The sequence below is a fragment of the Natrix helvetica genome (assembly GCF_964273705.1).
Source record: "Natrix helvetica genome assembly, chromosome: 1".
NCBI classification, from domain to species: domain Eukaryota; kingdom Metazoa; phylum Chordata; class Lepidosauria; order Squamata; family Natricidae; genus Natrix; species Natrix helvetica.
Window position 1 is genome coordinate 107,029,820 of NC_138548.1, and position 20,680 is coordinate 107,050,499.

The 20,680-nt window shown below is 41.3% G+C and overlaps 1 protein-coding gene across 3 annotated transcripts in view; it reads left to right on the forward strand.

Annotated features, from left to right (window-relative positions):
- Nucleotides 1-20,680, forward strand: part of LOC309384327 (uncharacterized protein) — a 73,633-nt gene that overhangs the window by 13,602 nt on the left and 39,351 nt on the right. The window contains exon 1 of one of the 3 annotated variants that reach the window (XM_081937686.1): nucleotides 11,362-11,486. The exons of the other annotated variants lie outside the window; for them this stretch is intronic. Coding sequence (XP_081793812.1) covers nucleotides 11,417-11,486 — 70 coding nt within the window. The 5' untranslated portion in view covers nucleotides 11,362-11,416. Of the gene's footprint in view, nucleotides 1-11,361; nucleotides 11,487-20,680 lie in introns of those variants that run through there. 3 annotated transcript variants of the gene reach the window in all.

Sequence of the window (20,680 nt, forward strand, 5' to 3'; positions counted from 1 at the left end):
GTTTTTGACAAATCCATGTTGACTTTTGGCTATTATTTTGTTTGCTTCTAGGTGTTCGCAAATTCGTTGCTTGATTATTTTTTCCAGAATCTTTCCTGGTATTGAGGTCAGGCTGATAGGTCTGTAGTTTCCTGGATCTAATTTTTTCCCTTTTTTGAAGATGGGAACCACATCAGCTCTTTTCCAGTCCTCTGGTAGTTCCCCGGTGTTCCAGGATCTCTGAAAGATATAATTCAGTGGTTGTGACATCTCGTCTGCTAGTTCTTTCAGAACCCTGGGGTGTAATCCATCCGGTCCTGGTGATTTGAACTCGTCTAGGGTAGATAGGTGCTCACTTACCATTTTCTTCCCTATTTCAATTTGTGTTCCTAATCTGATTTTTGTGGTGCTGCTTTTGATAGGTTGGACTGTGTAAAGACAGATGCAAAACATGAGTTAAATAGTTCTGCTTTCTCCCTGTTGCTTGTCACCTTCTTGCCACTTTCTCCTAGCAATGGACCAATTGTTTCCTTAACTTTTTTCTTGTTTTTAACACGTTGGAAGCTTTTTTTTTGTTAATTTTTACTTTTGTGGCAAGCCTTTCTTCATTGTGAGCCTTAGCTTTCCTCACTTCATCTTTACAGGCTCGGGCTATTTGCTGATATTCTGCCTTAGTTATGTCCCCCTCCTTCCACTTGTTATACTTACCTTTTTTGTCTTTCAGTTTGTCGGATAGTTCTTTATGCAGCCATGCTGGTTTCTTTTGGGAGCTGTTATTTTTCTTCTTCATTGGTATTGTGCTAGACTGAGCTTTTGTAATCTCATTTTTCAAAATTCCAAGCTTCTTGAGTTGTTTTCCCCTTGAGGATTCTCATCCATGGAATTTTTCCCAAGCTCTCTCTAAGTTTATTGAAATTAGCTTTCTTAAAGTCCAAGACTCTAGTTTGACTTTGTTCTACTACTTGTGTTTGGATAATGTTGAATTCCAATATTGCATGGTCACTTGCCCCGAGGGTTCCTATGGCTTCAACACCTTCTATCATTTCCTCTCTGTTAGTGAGAATTAAGTCCAATATGGCTGATCCCCTTGTTCCCTTCTCTACTTTTTGGAAAACAAAGTAGTCTGCTAGGTTTGTTAGGAACCTGTTGGATCTTCCACTTGGTGCAGAGTTTGTTTCCCAGTTGATGTCAGGGTAGTTAAAATCTCCCATTGCTATTGTGGTGTGCTTTCTACATACCTTAGTTAGCTGACTAGCAAAAAGTTCATCTACTTCCTCTGCTTGGTTGGGTGGCCTGTAGTATAGACCTATGGCAATGTCATTTCCCCCACAACCTTTAATATTGACCCAAATGCATTCAAGATTGTTCTCATCATTGTTGTGCTCTATTTCTGTAGAGACGTAGTTATTTCTTATATATAGTGCAACTCCACCTCCTCTTTTATTTGGTCTATTTCTTTTAAATAAAGAATGGCCATGTTATTCTGTTTGTATGAGACATACTGAAGGTGCCATTTTAAAGCTAATAAACGGATAGATTGAGGATAATGAAAAATTGTTTGATGATCTATTCTGGTGAAGTTGTCTCTAGTCCATAAATATTTGTACCATGTTAATTTCTAAAAATCAGAAGATTCTTATATGGTTACTAAAGTGGAATTCTATTCTGAAGCAGCAGCATCTGCAATGTTGCTCAAACCGCTCCATCTGATGAAAACATCATATTAACATGACATAAGTCCTGCCCCTTTTATACGTTGATTATGACACTACCCACATGTTGAAAAGGAGGAGAATTTGTGTCACAATACTGCTAATTTAACAAAAATAGTCACTGGGTTTTACTGTCATCCATGACTTTGGTTCTTAAGCAGTATAAAAATCCTAATAGGAAGCTTAAATACACCAATCTTTTCCTTTTGCAATTAAATGTTGAATGTATCTAACAGCAATTGTTTATTTGAATTTGTTTCTTATAAATATTACTTCCATGGTTCTTGGTCCTACAAAGCATGGAATGGTGTTTCTGAAAGACAATTGGGAGTGGTTGACTTCCTTACTATACTTAGATTATTGTGATATGACTTGAAATATGTTCCAAAGCTTAAATGATTGTTCTTTCTCTTCCAATTCCAAGATTTCTCTGATCTTGAGGAAACCCATCATCATCACCATGAGTCATAACCATTATGAACTCCTTCAAAGTAAGCTCTCTGCAGATTCAATAACAGTTGGAAAATAATTATGTTTTGCTACTTTTCTTGCTACAAAGTAATACTTCAAAAAATTCCTATCTTGGCTCAACCACACAGCTGATATCAAAGGTCTCTGAAATCAACTCTAGCCATTTCACTCACTGCTTCTGCTCAGGGATGGCAGCTGGGGATATATTGAAAGCCCAGGTGGCACCTTTCCAGAAAAGGAAGAATCTACAAACATCTACAAGACCATGGTGAAGACTATTCTAGCCATCCTTTGGATAAAATTGTTTGAATTGTTGTTTGAATTCACTCTGAGTTAAGACTTGAGCTGCGCAAAATCCTTGAACTGGGATTAGTGTAGATATGTGAGAAGAGTTTGAACCTGTTAAATCCACTGGTGGGTTTCCATTTTTTTTACTACCGGTTTGCTCGTGCGTGAGTGTGAAGCGTCTGGGCAGGTAGGTGGAGCCTCTTGCCACCACTGGGCTGAACCAGCAGAAACCCACCGCTGGTTAAATCTAAGGAAGTGGATACGGTCTTCAGTGCTGTGGCTGTAGCCAACTGTATATTAGATCCATGTTTACTTGGTTGGATAATGTCTTCCAGGAGGTGATATATAATCAATCCAAGCAACAATAAATGCTTTTATTATTTTAAAAAATAATACAATTTTTGGAGAGGTGGTATTCCATTCCTCCTCACGAAAACTCACAGGAAAACTCTGCTGGATGCCGAGTATTGGACAATCATAGTTTACATTCCTTTTGCTCTTAGTCCTAGTTAGATGGGGTGTGGGTTGATCAGCATAACATTATGTTTGTATTCTATTAAAATAGTTCCTTTTAATTTTTTTTATTTTTAATTGACGATTATGCTTTTTTGGATATATGTACATTTTTTAAACCATTTGAAAAGAAATAATACATTTTGTTTAGAAAATGCTATTATTTTAAAAATTCAGGAAAAAAAGAAAAATAATTATACTTGTATAAATAAAAGATTAAAACATTAAATTTATACATTTATTTAAAAATTCCCACTTTTGTCCTCCATTATTATTTTAATGGGCGGTTTTATACTAGTTTTAACTACAGTTTATTTCATTACAATTGTAAACTCTTGTACTGTAATATAGTGAAAGATTTTAAACAGGAAATTGCAGTCAAATATCTAAACAGATAAAAATAGTTCAGTGTTTATTATTATATCTTTGGCAAATCTAAGATGACACTCTCATAAAATTGAATTTATTATAAAAGTTAAGGAAAAGGTTTTAATTCATCTTACAGACAAATGATTAGGGGGTTAGACTTCTCTGCTTATCTACTCATCAACCCATGGATATACTAATTTCATTTAATAATATATAACTTATCAAGAGATACAGTGGGGCAAAAAAGTATTTAGTCAGCCACCAATTGTGCAAGTTAAAAAGATGAGAGAGGCCTGTAATTGGCACCATAGGTAGACCTCAACTATGAGAGACAAAATGAGAAAACAAATCCAGACAATCACATTGGCTGATTTGGAACGAATTTATTTGCAAATTATGGTGGAAAATAAGTATTTGGTCAATATCAAAAGTTCATCTCGATACTTTGTTATATATCCTTTGTTGGCAATGACAGAGGTCAGACGTTTCCTGTAAGTCTTCACAAGGTTGGCACACACTGTTGCTGGTATGTTGGCCCATTCCTCCATGCAGATCTCCTCTAGAGCAGTTATGTTTTGGGGCTGTCCCTGGGCAACACAGACTTTCAACTCCCTCCAAAGGTTTTCTATGGGGTTGAGATGTGGAGACTGGCTAGGCCACTCCAGGACCTTGAAATGCTTCTTACGAAGCCACTCCTTCGTTGGCCGGGCGGTATGTTTGGGATCATTGTCATGTTGAGAAACCCAGCCACGTTTCATCTTCAATGGCCTTGCTGATGAAAGGAGGTTTGCACTCAAAATCTCACGATACATGGCCCCATTCATTCTGTCCTGTACACGAATCAGTCGTCCTGGTCCCTTTGCAGAGAAACAGCCCCAAAGCATGATGTTGCCACCCCCATGCTTCACAGTAGGTATGGTGTTCTTTGGATGCAACTTAATATTCTCTCTCCTCCAGTGGTGGGTTCCTCCTGGATCGCACCGGATCGCGCGCGCTCCCTTTCAGCGCTCCACCTGGCTTGCGCGCTCCCTTTCAGCGCTCCACCTGGCTTGCACGCTCCCTTTCAGCGCTCCACCTGGCTTGCGCGCTCCCTTTCAGCGCTCCACCTGGCTTGCGCGCTCCCTTTCAGCGCTCCACCTGGCTCTCACGCTCCCTTCTGGCGCTGAAACCGGAAGTACAGTTTTGCCCGGCCCTGGCGAAGCAACGACGCCTGTCTGCGCTCCACCAGCTCGGCTGGGAACGGAGATGTTTCCTCAGCGGAGCGGAGCTCTCCGCTCCGCTGAGGAAACATCTCCGTTCCCAGCCGAGCTGGTGGAGCGCAGGCAGGCGTCGTTGCTTCGCCAGGGGCGGGGCAAGACTGTACTTCCGGTTTCAGCGCCGGAAGGGAGCGCGAGAGCCAGGTGGAGCGCTGAAAGGGAGCGCGCAAGCCAGGTGGAGCGCTGAAAGGGAGCGCGCAAGCCAGGTGGAGCGCTGAAAGGGAGCGCGCGCGATCCGGTGCGATCCAGCAGGAACCCACCACTGCTCTCCTCCAAACACGACGAGTTGTGTTTCTACCAAACAGTTCTATTTTGGTTTCATCTGACCATATGACATTCTCCCAATCCTCTTCTGGATCATCCAAATGCTCTCTAGCAGACTTCAGACGGCCCCGGACATGTACTGGCTTAAGCAGGGGGACATGTCTGGCACTGCAGGATCTGAGTCCCTGGCAGTGTAGTGTGTTACTGATGGTAGCCTTTGTTACGTTGGTCCCAGCTCTCTTCAGGTCATTCACTAGATCCCCCCGTGTGGTCCTGGGATTTTTGCTCACCGTTCTTGGGATAATTTTGACCCCACGGGGTGAGATCTTGCGTGGAGCCCCAGATTGTGGGAGATTATCAGTGGTCTTGTATGTCTTCCATTTTCTAATTATTGCTCCCACAGTTGATTTGTTCACACCAAGCTGCTTGCCTATTGCAGATTCAGTCTTCCCAGCCTGGTGCAGGTCTACAATTTTGTTTCTGGTGTCCTTCGACAGCTCTTTGGTCTTCACCATAGTGGAGTTTGGAGTGTTACTGTTTTGAGGTTGTGGACAGGTGTCTTTTATACTGATAACAAGTTCAAACAGGTGCCATTGATACAGGTAATGAGTGCAGGACAGAGGAGACTCTTAAAGAAGGTACAGGTCTGTGAGAGCCAGAAATCTTGCTTGTTTGTAGGTGACCAAATACTTATTTTCCACCATAATTTGCAAATAAATTCTTTCCAAATCAGGCAATGTGATTGTCTGGATTTGTTTTGTCATTTTGTCTCTCATACTTGAGGTCTACCTATGATGACAATTAAAGGCCTCTCTCATCTTTTTAAGTGGGAGAACTTGCACAATTGGTGGCTGACTAAATACTTTTTGCCCCACTGTATATTATTATTATTAGTATATAATTTAATAATAAATGATCAAAAGAGAATTGTATTTTTAAAAGGTTAAACCACAGTAATAGCCCCACACTGTTTTTATCAGAAGTTATGTGTTACATAATCCCTTCTTGCCACATAATCAAAAATACTATTTAACATCATTTGCTGCACAGTAACTGAAATATTTAAATACACTTCAAATTTGCAGAGTTGTCTTTTCATTAATCAAAATGCAAGGACTGTTTCAGAAATGGGGCATATTTATTCATGGATTTAATTTAAAGAAATTGGTGTTAGTTCAGTCCCTCTTCAGGATGTCCCTGTGTTCTGCCCAACCTCAAGTCATCTTTCCTCCCTCCAGGTATGAAATAAAGGAGACAGTGGGATTATAAGAAGGCACAAGCAACACATGGCAAAGAAAATCAAATTGTTCAAGTGTGGTAAAGATGAAGAAAATCCCCTTATAGTTAATGTCCCATGTGAACCCAGATACTGTGGTTGCTCACTCAAGTTTTATAGTATAGTGTGTTCTGTGAATCTATTCGAGCCATTGTGGCTTGTTTAAGCAACCATGTTTAAAAGAACCCACTGGTTAGAGCAATGCGTGAATTTAGTACCACAAAAAACCTGGTTCTTTTGACTTTCTTTTCTCTAGAGAGGTTTTCTTGAATTATAAGCTTCAACCAGCTTAGGACAGCTTGTTGGTTTGCTTGCTTACTTATTTACTCATTTATTTTTGAGAGCTAGAAGAGCTGTCCAATTCAAAACAACATGACTCTGGGCTGAATTCCTCTAAACACAGTATCACTAATTTAAACTGGGTTTTCCCCCCTTTTAATAACATAACATTTATCCTTGAGAATAGATTTTGGTCAGGCATAATGGGAGGTGCAGTTGAAGAGATCAAGATGCCAAGCTACACGAGGTTACAGTAATGGGATAGGTGGACTGTGCTGAGTTTCATGTTCGGAGTAGGGGTGAAGGCATCAGGGAGTGGAGTCTGAAGTAGGTCGGGCCACCCATTCTCTTTCTTACCTTTGTTTCTCTGATTGCTTCTTTCTTTCAAGGCTGAAGGAAAGCAGTTGAGCTTTTCCAGCAGATCAGGTTGAGCTGCAGGTGACGTGAAGTATTTCTGCTCTGAAATATTTTATACTGAGAAAAAGAATTCACAATGGAAGGTGACAGACTGGGAATCCAATGATGAAAATATCCATGGGGTGATTTCTGAGGAGCAATTATTTTGGATTTGTTATCAAAAATTAATCTGTTTAATTTTAGTTAATTTTAAATTTAAAAGTTTAATGAGGGAGATGGGAGTTTAGGATTATTTTCCTCAACCTCCTTATTCATTCGCATGTGCTTGTTTATTCCACCTTAGTCGTGTTGTGACTCGGAAGCCCATCCAGAGACAGCTGCTGGAATGCCTCCTGTGTGGTGAGGGCTCCTCTGACAGAGGCCATGTCTTTAGGACATACCAAAGTGTTTACTCACTCCACTGCCTTGAGGAACTCTGCTCCTATTACACCAACTCTGGATTCTTTGCATTTGGAACCTATGAAACGACAAGGGACTGTCCAGCCTGTGGCCTTCTAGCGTGTGCTACCTTTAACAGAAGCAAAATATAAGCAAGAACACTTACCTTGGATTAGGCAAATAAACTGGGCATCTCACTTTCTCTTATTTATGTTAACATTTCAGTCAATTCCTCCTCCCTGGACTAAACTGCCATCTCTTTCTCATGTGGCTGTTATTGTGTGACATAACTTGATGAAGAAGGCTGTTGACTCATGTGATAGTCTCAATGTTCTATCTAGTAAAAGAGGCACCATGTTTGGTTCTTATTGTTCACATATCCCTACAGCTTGTTCAGGAGTTGTCCAATGATCAAGTTGGCCATGGTGAGAGACCACCGCAGTGGTGGGATTCAAAATTGTTTACTATTGGTTCTGTGGGCATGGACTGGTGGGCATGGCAGGGGAAGGATACCGTAAAATCTCCATTCCTTCCCTACTCCAGGGTAAGGTTATTGCAAAATCCCCATTCCCTCCCTACTCCAGGGGAAGGTTATTGCAAAATCCCCATTCATTCCCTACTCCAGGGGAAGATTACTGCAAAATCCCCATTCCTCCCTACTCCAGGGGAAGGTTACTGCGAAATCCCAATTCTCTCCCTACTCCAGGGGAAGGTTACTGCAAAATCCTCATTCCGTCCCATTCAGCTGGGACTTGGGAAGCAGAGAATAGATAGGGGCAGGGCCAGTCAGAGATGGTATTTAGCAGTTCTCCGAACTACTCAAAATTTCCATTATCGGTTCTCCAGAACTGGTCAGAACCTGCTGAATACCACCTCTGGAACACCTCCTTCATGAAGATCTCCCCCAACCATGCATTAGAAGACAAGAGTGCCCACTGCAATTCTCTGCCTCTGAGTTTAGCCAGAAACTCACACAATAACCTACAAATGAGAACAACAGAGATGCTATTGTGTGAGATCCCTCCCCCATTTTTTATTCAATACCAAGTGTACAAGTTGTTATCATACAGCCTGTTAGGCCTCCTATTATGGGGCATCGGCTGTGCTGGATTTCCAAATATGGGATGGTTTTTGGATTCCTTCATGGCAAACCAGGTACTTACAATGTTTTAGGCTCAACCTTATTTAGTCCAGGAGGAAGTTTCAACCATGCATCCTTCTCCATTCTGAAGCTTTCTGGATATGCTGAACTATCCCAACACTTCAGTGGGTTTAGACTGGTGTGGAATGATGGGAGATGTAATCCAATAGACCTGAAGGATTCCAGGTCGGAGGAGGCTGATTTCAACATGAATGGGCATACTGTGCCAGGTGTAGTGATCTTTCTCCAGGCAAAAACTGAATCAGTGGATGTTGCTGTCACTAATAAAGAAGTCTGGTCTGGATACAACGCCCTACACTCCAGATAGATTAGTACTGCCCAAGTGGATACGCCTGATCATCTTCTTGGCACTGTCTTAAGTGTTAAGAGTTCTTTCAAAAAAACACATGGGCTACTACAACCTACAATCTCTGACCAGAGCAACAGAAAATGGCCTGGAAATTACCCCAAAAGAGGTCATTTCGGGCTGTTTTCCAGGCCATTTCCAGACCATTTTTCATGCTGTTTTCAGGCTATTTTTTGTGCCATTTTCAGGTTGTTTTCAGACCATTCTCAGGCCAAAAATGACCCCAAATGGCCCAAAAATACCCTGAAAATGATTCTAAAAATGGCCTGAAAACTCCCCCAAAACGTCCAAAATCCAGGCATGTGTGCACTGGCCAGCTGGTCTTTGGGTTTCTGGTGCTGCAGCATGCAGACATATTCACATACATTCCAGTTGAGGCACCAGTTTGCCATCAGTGACTCCATCCAGCCTACTGCTAACGCCTACTGGTTCAGTGACTCCATCCAGCCCCCTCATTCTCTGTTGTCCCCTTCTTCTTTTGCCGTCAATCTTTCCCACTTTAGTCTCTTATCCAGTGACTCCAGCTGGCTCAGGGATTCTGGGAGTTGAAGTCCATAAGTCATAAAGAAGCCACTGTTCCCCATCTCTGGCCTAAAGCAAGATTCTCACAGTCTTCTTTAACAAAATGTATTTAAGAAGAAGCTGAATAGATTATATAAATTCCTACAACTGAATTCCTTTTGTTTTTAGAATCTTTTAACTTGTTAGGACAAAAACTTCCCTCATGTTTAGTGCCCCTTCTCTGAACAAAGAGGCTTTCTGACCATGGGGATGCTGCAATGGCAATAAGTGTGAAAAACGGGCATAAATCACTATTTTCAGTGCTATTGTTACTTCAAATAGTCACTAAATGAACTGTTGCAAGTTGAGGTCAATCTGTAATGGAACCTGGACATTACAGTCAGAAATCATGATGGCCATTAAGTGAAGCATCCATGTGATCTCCTCACTTAACACACCCCATCCCTGTCCTCCTCAATGTGGTCATTAAGTAGAGCCCCATGGAAGGCCCTGGGAGACCTAATGCAGGTTCTGCCCTGGGCCTCCCCCAACCTTGAGCACCTGTGCTTTGCTTTCAACTCCTGGCGTCCCTCAAGGCCTTGGTCCTGCTTCCCGCCAGAACCCACAATTCTAATAGATTGATCCACAAGATGGCAATTAATATTGTACTTCTGATGTTGAATGCTGCTGCTGATTAGAGTGTCTAAACTGATTACATTCAGGCACTTTAGCAGGAATTATGGAGGGTAGATTTTGAGCTTTGAAGGTTATTCAAGAATGTAAAGGTAATAGCCTCTGCCTTTTTTAAAAAAAGAAATCTATTCTGACCCAATAAAACATAGAACGTAGATCATAGAATAACAGAGTTGGATGGGACCTTGGAGGTCCTCTAGTCCAGTGGTTCTCAACCTTCCCAATGCCGCGAACGTTTAATACAGTTCCTCATGTTGAGGTGACTCCCAACCATAGATGAGCCGTATCTCGGTTCCTAAGACCATCGAAAATATGTGTTTTCCGATGGTCTTAGGTGACCCCTGTGAAAGGGTGGTTCGACTCCCAAAGGCGTCCCGACCCACAGGTTGAGAACAGCTGCTGCAGTCCAACCTGCTGCTCCAGCAGGAGATACCATTTTGGGCAAATGGCTGTTCAATCTCTTCTTAAACATCTCCAGTAATGGAGCACCCACAAATTCTGGAGACTGGAAGTTATACTGATTACTTGTTTTCACTGACAGGAAATTTCAGTACAATAAATGGTTTGAAATCTAATATAATGCAAATTGCTTTTTTTACAATTCAGGAGGAGTCTCTGTTAGCAGTTTTTCACTTAAAGGAGAACTAAAAGACTTCCAGAATCTGGGTGTGTACTATTGGTTCTCTCTTACTAAGCAGGTGCCTGAGCCTGCGACCTTCGGATTCTTAAACGGCGTCAGTAACCATTTTCTTTCCCAGTTTCTCAGTAACTGAAAATCATCGGAAGATCAGAAGTAAAAATGAAAGTTTCCGGGACAAAGATCATCGTCCTGCCTCGTAGGTTAGAGAGAGAGAGAGAGAGAGATGTGATCGTTCAGGCAAGAGGTCTAAAGAGCTGCGTAGGGTGGATTCTGCCTACTCTTTAAAGCGCAATTATCTGAAAACTCTAGTCCAGATTGAGAAATCAAAAGGAAAGGGGGCAATGGCGACTCACTTTGATCTCCGGCTGAGAAAACTGCCTCGATATGTCCGCATAAATTTCCAGGAATCAAACTCCGTTCGAATGCGACTTTACTTTTTCTTTAGCCTCTGGACGTGTCTCAGCTTTGTTCTTGGGTCGGCAGGTAAGGAAGCAAAAATGAAGACCCCTCCCTTTCTCTCACCCGCACCCCCACCCATATTTATATACACATATACGGTTGCTATACATCCAAGGTGGCCGGGACGCAGGTGGCAGGGCGAGGGTGGCGGAAGTGCTTTGCTACGTTCTTGCTGCTGTCTTGAGTGGCGGCGAGGCGAAGGCCCCTCAAGGGCAAATGCAATAGAAGTTGTCGAGTGTGAGAACTGGTGAGACTTGAAGAGGGTCTGGGGGCTCCTTTGAGGAGGAGGAACGGGACCGAGCGCGGAAGGCAGGTGGACACAACTTTAAATCGGAGGTGGTCTCTGGAGGCGACAATCACCTGCCCTCGCTCCTCTGACGAGCGTCCTCGACAGCGCAGACGCGTTTTGCAAAATGCCCAGAGCAAAAGTAAAGTCCGTAACTCGTTCCGTCTTATCCGTTAAATTCCGCGCTCTGGATCTGGGTATGAATTCGAAAAGACCTCAACTCGCTAATGCTATTATTGTTGAACTGTTATTTATATTAACTCCTTGTTTAAACTGTCAATAACCTGGTCTATCCTGAACCGTAAATCGTGATTTACAACCTCAGTGGTTATGCTCATCTAAATCTAATCTGACAAAAACACATTCGTTTATCATAATGAAATTAATTTACAGGTGTACCTTTTACAAGGGGGAAGGATTAGTCAAATGAGTATTATAAGATTTACAGGCTGCCAATGAAATGTTACAAACTGCTGATTGTTAGTTTAAATTTACAAGTTGCTCCATCTTGCCCTCTGACTCTGAACACGGGGGCTGTGTCCAGACATTCTATTAAGCCTGAATTGGGTGCTCCAGATTGGAGTTTTTGTGTCTCTTATTGCATGATGGCAATTGACACCTTATTGAAATATTCTAGCTGGACCACAACTGAACTGTAATTAGCTAAGGAAAAACTATCCATTGTAGTAATTTGCTTGTAATTATGCAGTCACAATTGTATCATCTGGATTGTGTAACTCTTGCCAAGTTCTGGCTTACTCCAAAAGTAGTCAATGTTCCACTTAGTCTTTATGACCTCCAATTGCTTTGTCTCTTGCCAGTCCACCACTGCTATTTCGCAATACTCTTTATGAAATGTGAGAACTGGGAGGGGAGGGAAGGAGGGAAGAAAAAGGTACAATTAATCATAATAATCTGCAATCCATTTTTTCCTATTTTTTGTGAAGAAGCCTTGAAAGTAAGCATGCCAGCTCAGAAAAAAGCAATCTTGGGTACAAATGTGACACTTCAGTGTAAAATCTCTGACTACCCTCCCCCAGAACTGGATATCAAAAAAACAATGTTCACCTGGTATTTGGAGACATCTGAAGGGATTAAAGAACAACTTTATTCAGTTGGTAAGTGACAGTTGTGGTATACCTTTCCAGAGAGCAAACTTATTCTTTTAGAATTCTTAAACTGTATTAACGTTTATCTGACTGTCAATTGCATAAGATTGTATTCCAAATCTCTTCCTCTTATGAGGAAGGCCCCCTCCAACTAGATCCTTGTAAGAAAGGGGAACCCTGAAATGAGGGAGATAGAAAACAAAAGAAAGTCCTTCCCCATTTCTTCATTTTTTATTGTCTCAAGAATCCTTGTGATGTAATGGTTAAAGCATCAGGCTAGAAACTGGGAGACAGCACTTCTAGTCCTGCTTTAGGCACAAAGCCGGATGGACCAGTCACTCTCAGCCCTAAGAAGGAAGCAATGGCAAACCACTTCTGAAAGCTTGCCAAGGAAAGTGGGGATTTCTCCCGGCAATTGCCAAGAGTCAACATTGTCCATTCTTGTTCACTTTTCTCATTTTATTTAACCACAATAAAAGATGCTGTATTGTCATGTGTGGTTGTTTGTCAGTTGTATAAATCAGGGTTCCAGTAACACCCCCAACAAAAGAAGTCTCCGAGGCTTGAAGTTCCTCAAAGTTTCATTTTGTTGGAGATGTCATATTGGCACAATTGGGAAAACCCAAATCTAAGAGATCCGGTTTTCCCCACCCAAAAGAAAGTCAAAGATATATCCCCTGCATCCACAGGTCCAATCAATTCACCATTACAACTGGAGACAACCCCCAGTCACTTCCAACTAGATGCAGACCGAATGCCCAGAGAAAGAAATGTTGTTATGGTTAATCCTCCACCACTCCATGCAATTCCCTCTCCCGTTTTCCCAGGCACTAAATGTGGCAGCCCTGAATCTCCAAAAGAAAAGATGGCTCCCAGGGCTTATATAGTCCAGATTTAGAAATGGACACTTTGAAGCCCAAATCTACTTTTATTATCAAGATTTGCAGATTATGAATTTCTTCCATTCCTCCTATTCCATTTTTCGTATGAATTAGGGGAGAGGAGGCTGTTCAAAGCCTTTTCACAAACCACTTTCTTGCCCTGGGCTCAAATCTCATTTATCTGATTATTGTTCTTCCCTCTGTCCTTCAAGGCCTCAATACTCATTACAGTGTTTTTCCTGCTAGCTGCTACTTTTTTAAAAATCACATTTTCTGTCAGAAGTCTCTCCCCAGAATACCTATATATCCTTGTGCTGCTCTTCTTGGGGATAGTAACCTTGGCAAAGTACAGAAAAGAAAAAAATAACATGCAAAAGAAATTACTGTAAATGAATGAAAATAAAAAAGAAAGTAATATGGCTAAAACAAATGTATACCTATTCCATTCATTATGTCTCTCCATATTGTTCTATCCTTTCAAAACAATCTTGTTTCTACAACATGCCTACACTGATTCATACTTTGCCCTTCCGTCTTTCCTTCTTTCCTTCCTTACTTCCTTCCTTTCTTTCTTTCTTTCTTTCTTTCTTTCTTTCTTTCTTTCTTTCTTCATAGTCTTTGGAAAATCTGTAGTTTTTTTTTCTTTTTCCTTTAAGTGTTATTTGAATTGAATGTTAAATACAAATGCTGTTTGGGAGGCTGAAAGGCAAAATAAAAAACAACCTATGTAGAAAAATCAATAACCAACTCCATTTTTATTCAAATGCAATATAGTTGAACCAACTGTCCAACTGTCTTTCAAGGAACTTGAAATTGAAAACGGAAATGTAAAGACACTGAGATGTAGAGTGAATAAATTTGCAACCCTCTGCAAGCGAAAATGGAGCTGGGGGGGGCTCCTGTGGGCGTCATCCATTTTTTCTGGCAGAGGCACTGTGGGCCGGTCCTTCATTGTTTCCAGGCAGCCCCGCGGGCCAGATTTAAGCACCCCGCTGGCTGGATCCGGCCCTCGGGCCCTGAGTTTGACACCCTGACTTAATGTTTTGCCTATGACAGAATGCCCTGTATCAGCATTGTTTGTTTCTTATTATGTAATTACATGTAAAATGCTTATCAAAAGCACTAAGAGCAATAAATATTTTGAGCATATAAGAAATAACATAATTTTTTTTTATCGTCTTTCTACAGAACCTTATTTGACTACTTCATTAATAATTGGGCTGGTTTTATGTTTTCTGATTTTTTTTCTTCCAGTTGGATTGGTGCTGTATATTGTCTTTTTAAAGAAACGTAAGTAATTCTGAATATGTCTTATCAGTACTATCATTTGTCTATAAAATTGCAGCCAAAGTTTATATTTGTGAAAGTTAATTTTAAAATATAATTACTGGAAAACTCTCAGAGAACAGTCCCGCAGAGGCAAAGACCAACAGGGTAAAATAGATTAAATATAAGCAATTATGTTGCACCTATCAAATTACAGGCAATCCTCATTTAGTGATCACAATTGGGTCTGGTAACTCAGCCATTAAGTGAAGCACTCGCTAAGTAAAATGGCATTTATGATCTTACTTTATCCTTCCTTTGCTTTATAGACCTGTGAAGGTGCAAGAACTGGTTACAACATTATTTTCTTATTAGTATTGTAACTGTAAATGATCACTAACAGGGCGATCACTAAATGAGGATTTCCTATATAATCTTTTTAGACATCGTTTTCCAGAACAGCGTTAAACTGAAGAAACTAAAGAAACTAAACTCAAAGAAATCCAATTATCAGCTGGAACAAAACTCTAATACCTGTGCAGAACACGAGTACAAAAATTTTTTGGCAGATGAGTAAACTTGCTGGTCTGGCCATTCATGTGAACTCACCTCCTCTCTGCTCCTTCCATCCCATGTTAAAGAGAGTGATGGACGGATGTCTATTCTTGGTGAAAGTGAAAATAACGCCAGAGAAGCCAATAATCAGATTTCTTAATTTCTCTCCCCATAAATGTCTATCAGTCTTTTATCTCTTTCCTCAGCCAGAACAGGGTTTGGTTATTGGAGCAGGGCAGAATATCCCTGCATATTTTTTTTTGCCAATCTAAGAAATGCCCATTACACAGCAGTGAAACTCATTGAGTAGATACGCATATAACTGTTTTTAAGAATAGAATGCTTTGTAAAATGTTGAAAGAATAATCCTAAAATATTGCTGCAACATTTCAAGCAAAAGGGTTTCCATTTTCCCTTATTTTTTTAATAGATCCACCATCTGTGGAAATGGTTGGAAGTGAGGAACTGAAGCATTTGGAAGAAACACAGTTGCAATGTTTGATTTCACACTTTCGACCCAAGCCTTTACAGGTAGACCTCTTCTTAGTAATTGAACCTCAGAAAACAAAAGAGAAAATAGCCTCTTGGCGTATATCAATTGAAAAATGTACGGAAGATGATGAAAATTTTCCTTTCCTCGGGAACCTGGAGGACATGTTTAAAGCTTATCCAGAGTTGAAATCAAAACCAAAAAATTATTATGACTTCCAGTGGAAAATCTGCATGAATCCAGACGTACAGAAGCTGGATAAATTTCAACTTTTATTACAAATTAAACATCAGGGCTTTCGGCATGGATTGTGTACTGAAACGAAATCATTTAAAGTCATAGGTAAGTGAGGATTATGGAAGAGTACTGAATGATGTTGAAATTTTAAAGTTATTTTATGGTTTATAAGAGAACTGCTAAGTTTCAAAATGTATGAAAATAGAGGAGGCTTAGCTAATTTTGGTCCAGCCATGGTCCCAGCAGATATCTTAGACTACAATCCGTATTTATGAAACATCTGCCAAGACTAAAAATAGTTAACTGGCAAAACAGGGTAAAAGGCAGACAAAAGTAAAGAGAGAGAAACTCAAATGACAACATACAAAAATTACATTATCTGTCTATCTAGCCATATGTGTGTAGAGAAGAATAGAACTTTCTAGTGGAAACAATACTGTGGTTATTTAGCATGGATAGTCCCAAAATGGCAGCCAAACCCAAATGGAAACTAGGACACTAATTTATCCTTCTATTCCACGCCATAAAGAAACAATTTGTTGGTCAGAGATGATGTATCAAAACAAGACACTTTTGACATTTCAACTGAAAGATAGTGATTTTTCTACAGTCAAAGTTCCTTAGCTTGGCCCTCCCTTGCTTTGTGTGAATAAATAGCTATGAAATAAGTGGGTAAGGAAAAATGGTAAGAGACGTCATTAAAGCTTTGGGAGACTCATAGGGTGGCTTTGAAGGCACTTCACTATTATCTGGGCATATCTCTGCACATAATATTTTTTCTGCTTGAATTGAAACCTTTTTGGTTTTCTTCCTAGCCTTACCAGTGCTTCATGAAATTCATTGTTCCACAAATACGCCAAGATCAAATGAACCGCTCACTCTTAGTTGCAAAATTCATTCTTATTTTCCGGAAACCCTTGAAGTCTGGTGGACTAACGATGATGGAATTCTAGACAGTTCCTTTTCAACTCCACCCACAAAAGATATTAATGGGCTTTACTTTTGCATCAGCGAGATCCACTATTGCCCCCAAGTAGAAGATTCTGGAAAGAAGTTTGTCTGCAGAGCTAAGCTTCCAGGATCACAAGTATATAAGGAATCTGTATGGCAGATGAACACTGTGGGTAAGTGGAGCAGAAAAAGTACAATTTTTTTTTAAATCCTATCTTGTACATTGCATGTTTCACTCTTAAGGGCTAAGTTACCGAGTAGTTCCAATAAAGGGCAGCTCCTTTTTGCAAAAAAATAAAATCCAATTCCTCTGATGTAATCCCACTCTTTTAACAACTGACACTTCTAAAGTTTTACTGCTATTGTATTAATAGTCATGATCCCGTACTTTTTCTCTTGATGTTCCCTCTTTTAATTCTTCTCTTTCCATATTGCCACAAGGTGTGAATTCAATTAAATTTTATTTTCTCAGAATAACATTCCATACATCTCAGAATAAGACTCCTCTTACGATAGGTGTGTAATAAATACAACTATTGATATTTAGGAGATGACAGAATCCCTCCCTCCCTCCCATACAATTGGGCAGATATTAAACTTCTGAAAGCCATAAAGACCCATAGTAGAATCCTGAACCATTACAAGGACCAACCTGGTAACAGAAGGGGAAGACATATATGCTGTCAGGCCAGGGTTTGACTTTGGTATCTGAAATCAACTAAGTTCTTTCATGCAATATTCTTCAGAAGCAGAAAGGGATATTGCTGAGTAGGTTACTCTTTGACAGTGGCGTAGCGTGGATTGTCAGCACCCGGGGCAAGGCAAGTAATTTGCGCCCCCTAACCCGAGGGCGGCCCGACTGCAGCTGCCCCTGGGTCGCCATCAGTCAAGTGAGGCTCTCCATGCTGGCCTCCTGCCTTCCTCCCGAGGAGGAGCTCGAAGGGCAGCGGGAAAAGGCTCGACTGAAGGGAAGCAGGTGCCGCGGGGGTGGGAGGCGCACCGGGGGCTTCGGGAAGGCGCCGGCTCCCCGGGGCACTCCAGGCGGAGCGGGAGGACGCGGTGGCGTTGCAACGGCGGGCAGACGGAGCGCAGCGCCGCTCTTCTTTGGCTCACGCGAGGGGGGCGCGGCGGGTCTTGGCGACTCCGCTGGGAGGTAGGCGGTGCGCAGGAGGGGCCTGGGCGGGCCGGGGACCTTAGTTCGCGGGCCGAGCCGGGCGCGGAAAGAGGCGGCCACAGTCCGGCAAAGGGCGGCGCGGGGCGAGTCAGGGCGCCCCCCCAGATGTTGCGCCCGGTGCGGCCGGCCCCCCCTGCACCCCCCACGCTACGCCACTGCTCTTTGATGGCGTATGATCTGGCTTCATATAACACTTGCCGCTGCCAAATAGCTAGAAGTTGGATGTGCAAAATGGGGAAATATATGCTAATAGCTTTAGTTGCATCTATGTGCGGGTTATAGGATCTCTTTTATTTAGTGCATAAATGGAATATTACATGAACAACTGAAAATCTATTTCCACACCAAATTAGAAATCTTTATTGGTATTACTTTATCATTGAGGCCATTTTCTATTTCATTTTTCACCAGATTTGTAATTTATATACCTTTGGCATTTTATTGTGTTTGGATGATGACTTTGGCACTTAGTTGTGTAAGCTAAACAGTCATGTGGAAAGAGAAGTTTATGGTTTAACTACACAACTCTGTACTGAATACCAACTCTGTTATTTGCTGCTGTGCTTTATTTACAGTTATGGCCCCCAAAGTTGACAGAATTGAATGTAAGCCCCCTGTACCTGAGTGTGGGAAACCCATCACATTGAGTTGCTTATTGACAGAATACCATCCACCTGAGTGTGACATTTATTGGAGAAAGGGCTTTGAAGAGCTCTTGGATGCTACAATTAAAACAGAGGAGCCACAGTTGGACAGAACGTCAATGCTGTACTCCAGGAGGAGTGAAATAACCTTTACACCCAGCTCAGAAGACCATGAAGTAGAATTCTTTGTTGAAATAAATCATTGCAAGGAAATTGTACGGAAGGGATATAAAGTTCTGCTGAAAGGTGATTGTTATCATTGCTATAAAAAAATCTATGTCCCTTGGAGTGTCTATGGAGATTCTCAGTCATCCAGTTCATGATTGTCCCAAAGGTGCTTTTTTCAAGACGCAACTGGATTGTCTGGTTTTTCTTTGAAGACGTTTTGCTTCTCATCCAAGAAGCTTCTTCAGCTCTGACTGGATTCAGGTCTGACTGGACCTCCTGTTCCCCACCATCCAGTCAGAGCAGAGGAAGCTTCTTGGATGAGATGTGAAATGCCTTAAAAGGAAAACCAGAAAGTCCAATGGCCTCTTGAAAAAAGCACCTTTGGGATGTCCCTTGGAGGCTCTGACTATCTGTGCTGACTCTATATGTGGGAGGGAACATTGAGAGTGGATGTACTTGCTCTAGCCCCACCCACTGCCCCCCAGTTAAATTCCTCTGTTGAAGGATGTTGAGGAAATACACAGGTAGTCCTCAACTTACAACCACCATTTAGCCCAAAATTCATGTTATGAGACATATGTTAAGCACATTTCCCCCCATATTATTACTTTTCTTGCCACGGTTGTTAAGTGAATCATTGCAGTTGTTAAGGTAGTCCCAAAGGTGCTTTTTTCAAGAGGCAACTTCAGTTTCTGGTTTGTCTTTGAAGGCAATTCAGTTCACATCCAAGAAGCTTCTTCAGCTCTGACTGGATGCTGGGAAATGGAAGGATTTACACTCCTTGCAGGCAGCTGGTCATTTGCATTCTTTTAGCAGATTGTTAAGGTCACCTGGAGGTTTATCTCTTTCATCAGAGTCACCTGAGTGGTGCAAATGGGTGTGGAGCCTTCTTGGAACTGTTGAAAGGCCTCTGTTGTAGATAGGAGATAGATGATGCCGTATCCCTGCCCTTCTGTTGAGAGAGGGCTGTTCAGTTTTGACCTAGATGGCCTCTTTAACTCCTCTTTCAAACAGGCGATCCTCTCTGTCCAAAATATGGACTTTGTTGTCTTCAAAAGACAACGGTCTGTATTTTAAGTGCAGATGGATGCTGAATCTAGTCCTGATGTGTTTGTTCTCCTAGGTTGTGCCATGCATTTATGAAGTGTTTGTTTTGTTTCCCAATGTAAAACAACAACCACTTGTACAACAAACAGCCACTTCATAAATGCATGGACAGAGGGGGTCGCTGGTTTGAAAGAGGGGTTAAAGTCTTCAAAGAAAAGCCAGAAAGTCCAGTTGCCTCTTGAAAAAAGCACCTTTGGGACAACCATGACCTGGATGACTGAGAATCTCCATAGACAGTTGTTAAGGTAGTAAACTGGTTGTCTGGATTCCCCATTAACTTTAGTTGTCAGAAGATCACAGAAGATGATCACATCACCCTGGGACTCTGCGACTGTCGTAAATAGGAACCAGTTGTCTAGATAGATAGATAGATAGATAGATAGATAGATAGATAGATAGATAGATAGATAGATAGATGATAGATAGATGATATGATAGATAGATAGATAGATAGATAGATAGATAGATAGATAGATAGATAGATAGATAGATAAACTTTATGTTATTATTGCATACATTTTACTTCTAAGTTCACATCAGTATACAGTAACATGCTATGGATTAATGTGTGGAAACAAACCAAATGGTGAGAAGCACTGATATCTCACTCCATGCCTAACATATGTACACAAGAAGCAGGGAACAGAAATAATTGCTACTTGCCTAAATCAAATGAGGGCTGATTTCATGTATGAGCACCGCTCTATGTGATATAGTGCTGTTAATCTATTGTAACAGCACAAGTTCTCATTGAACAATGATTCCTCCTTTCTTGTGGTAACAATATAATGTCAAAAATTATTTTCAAC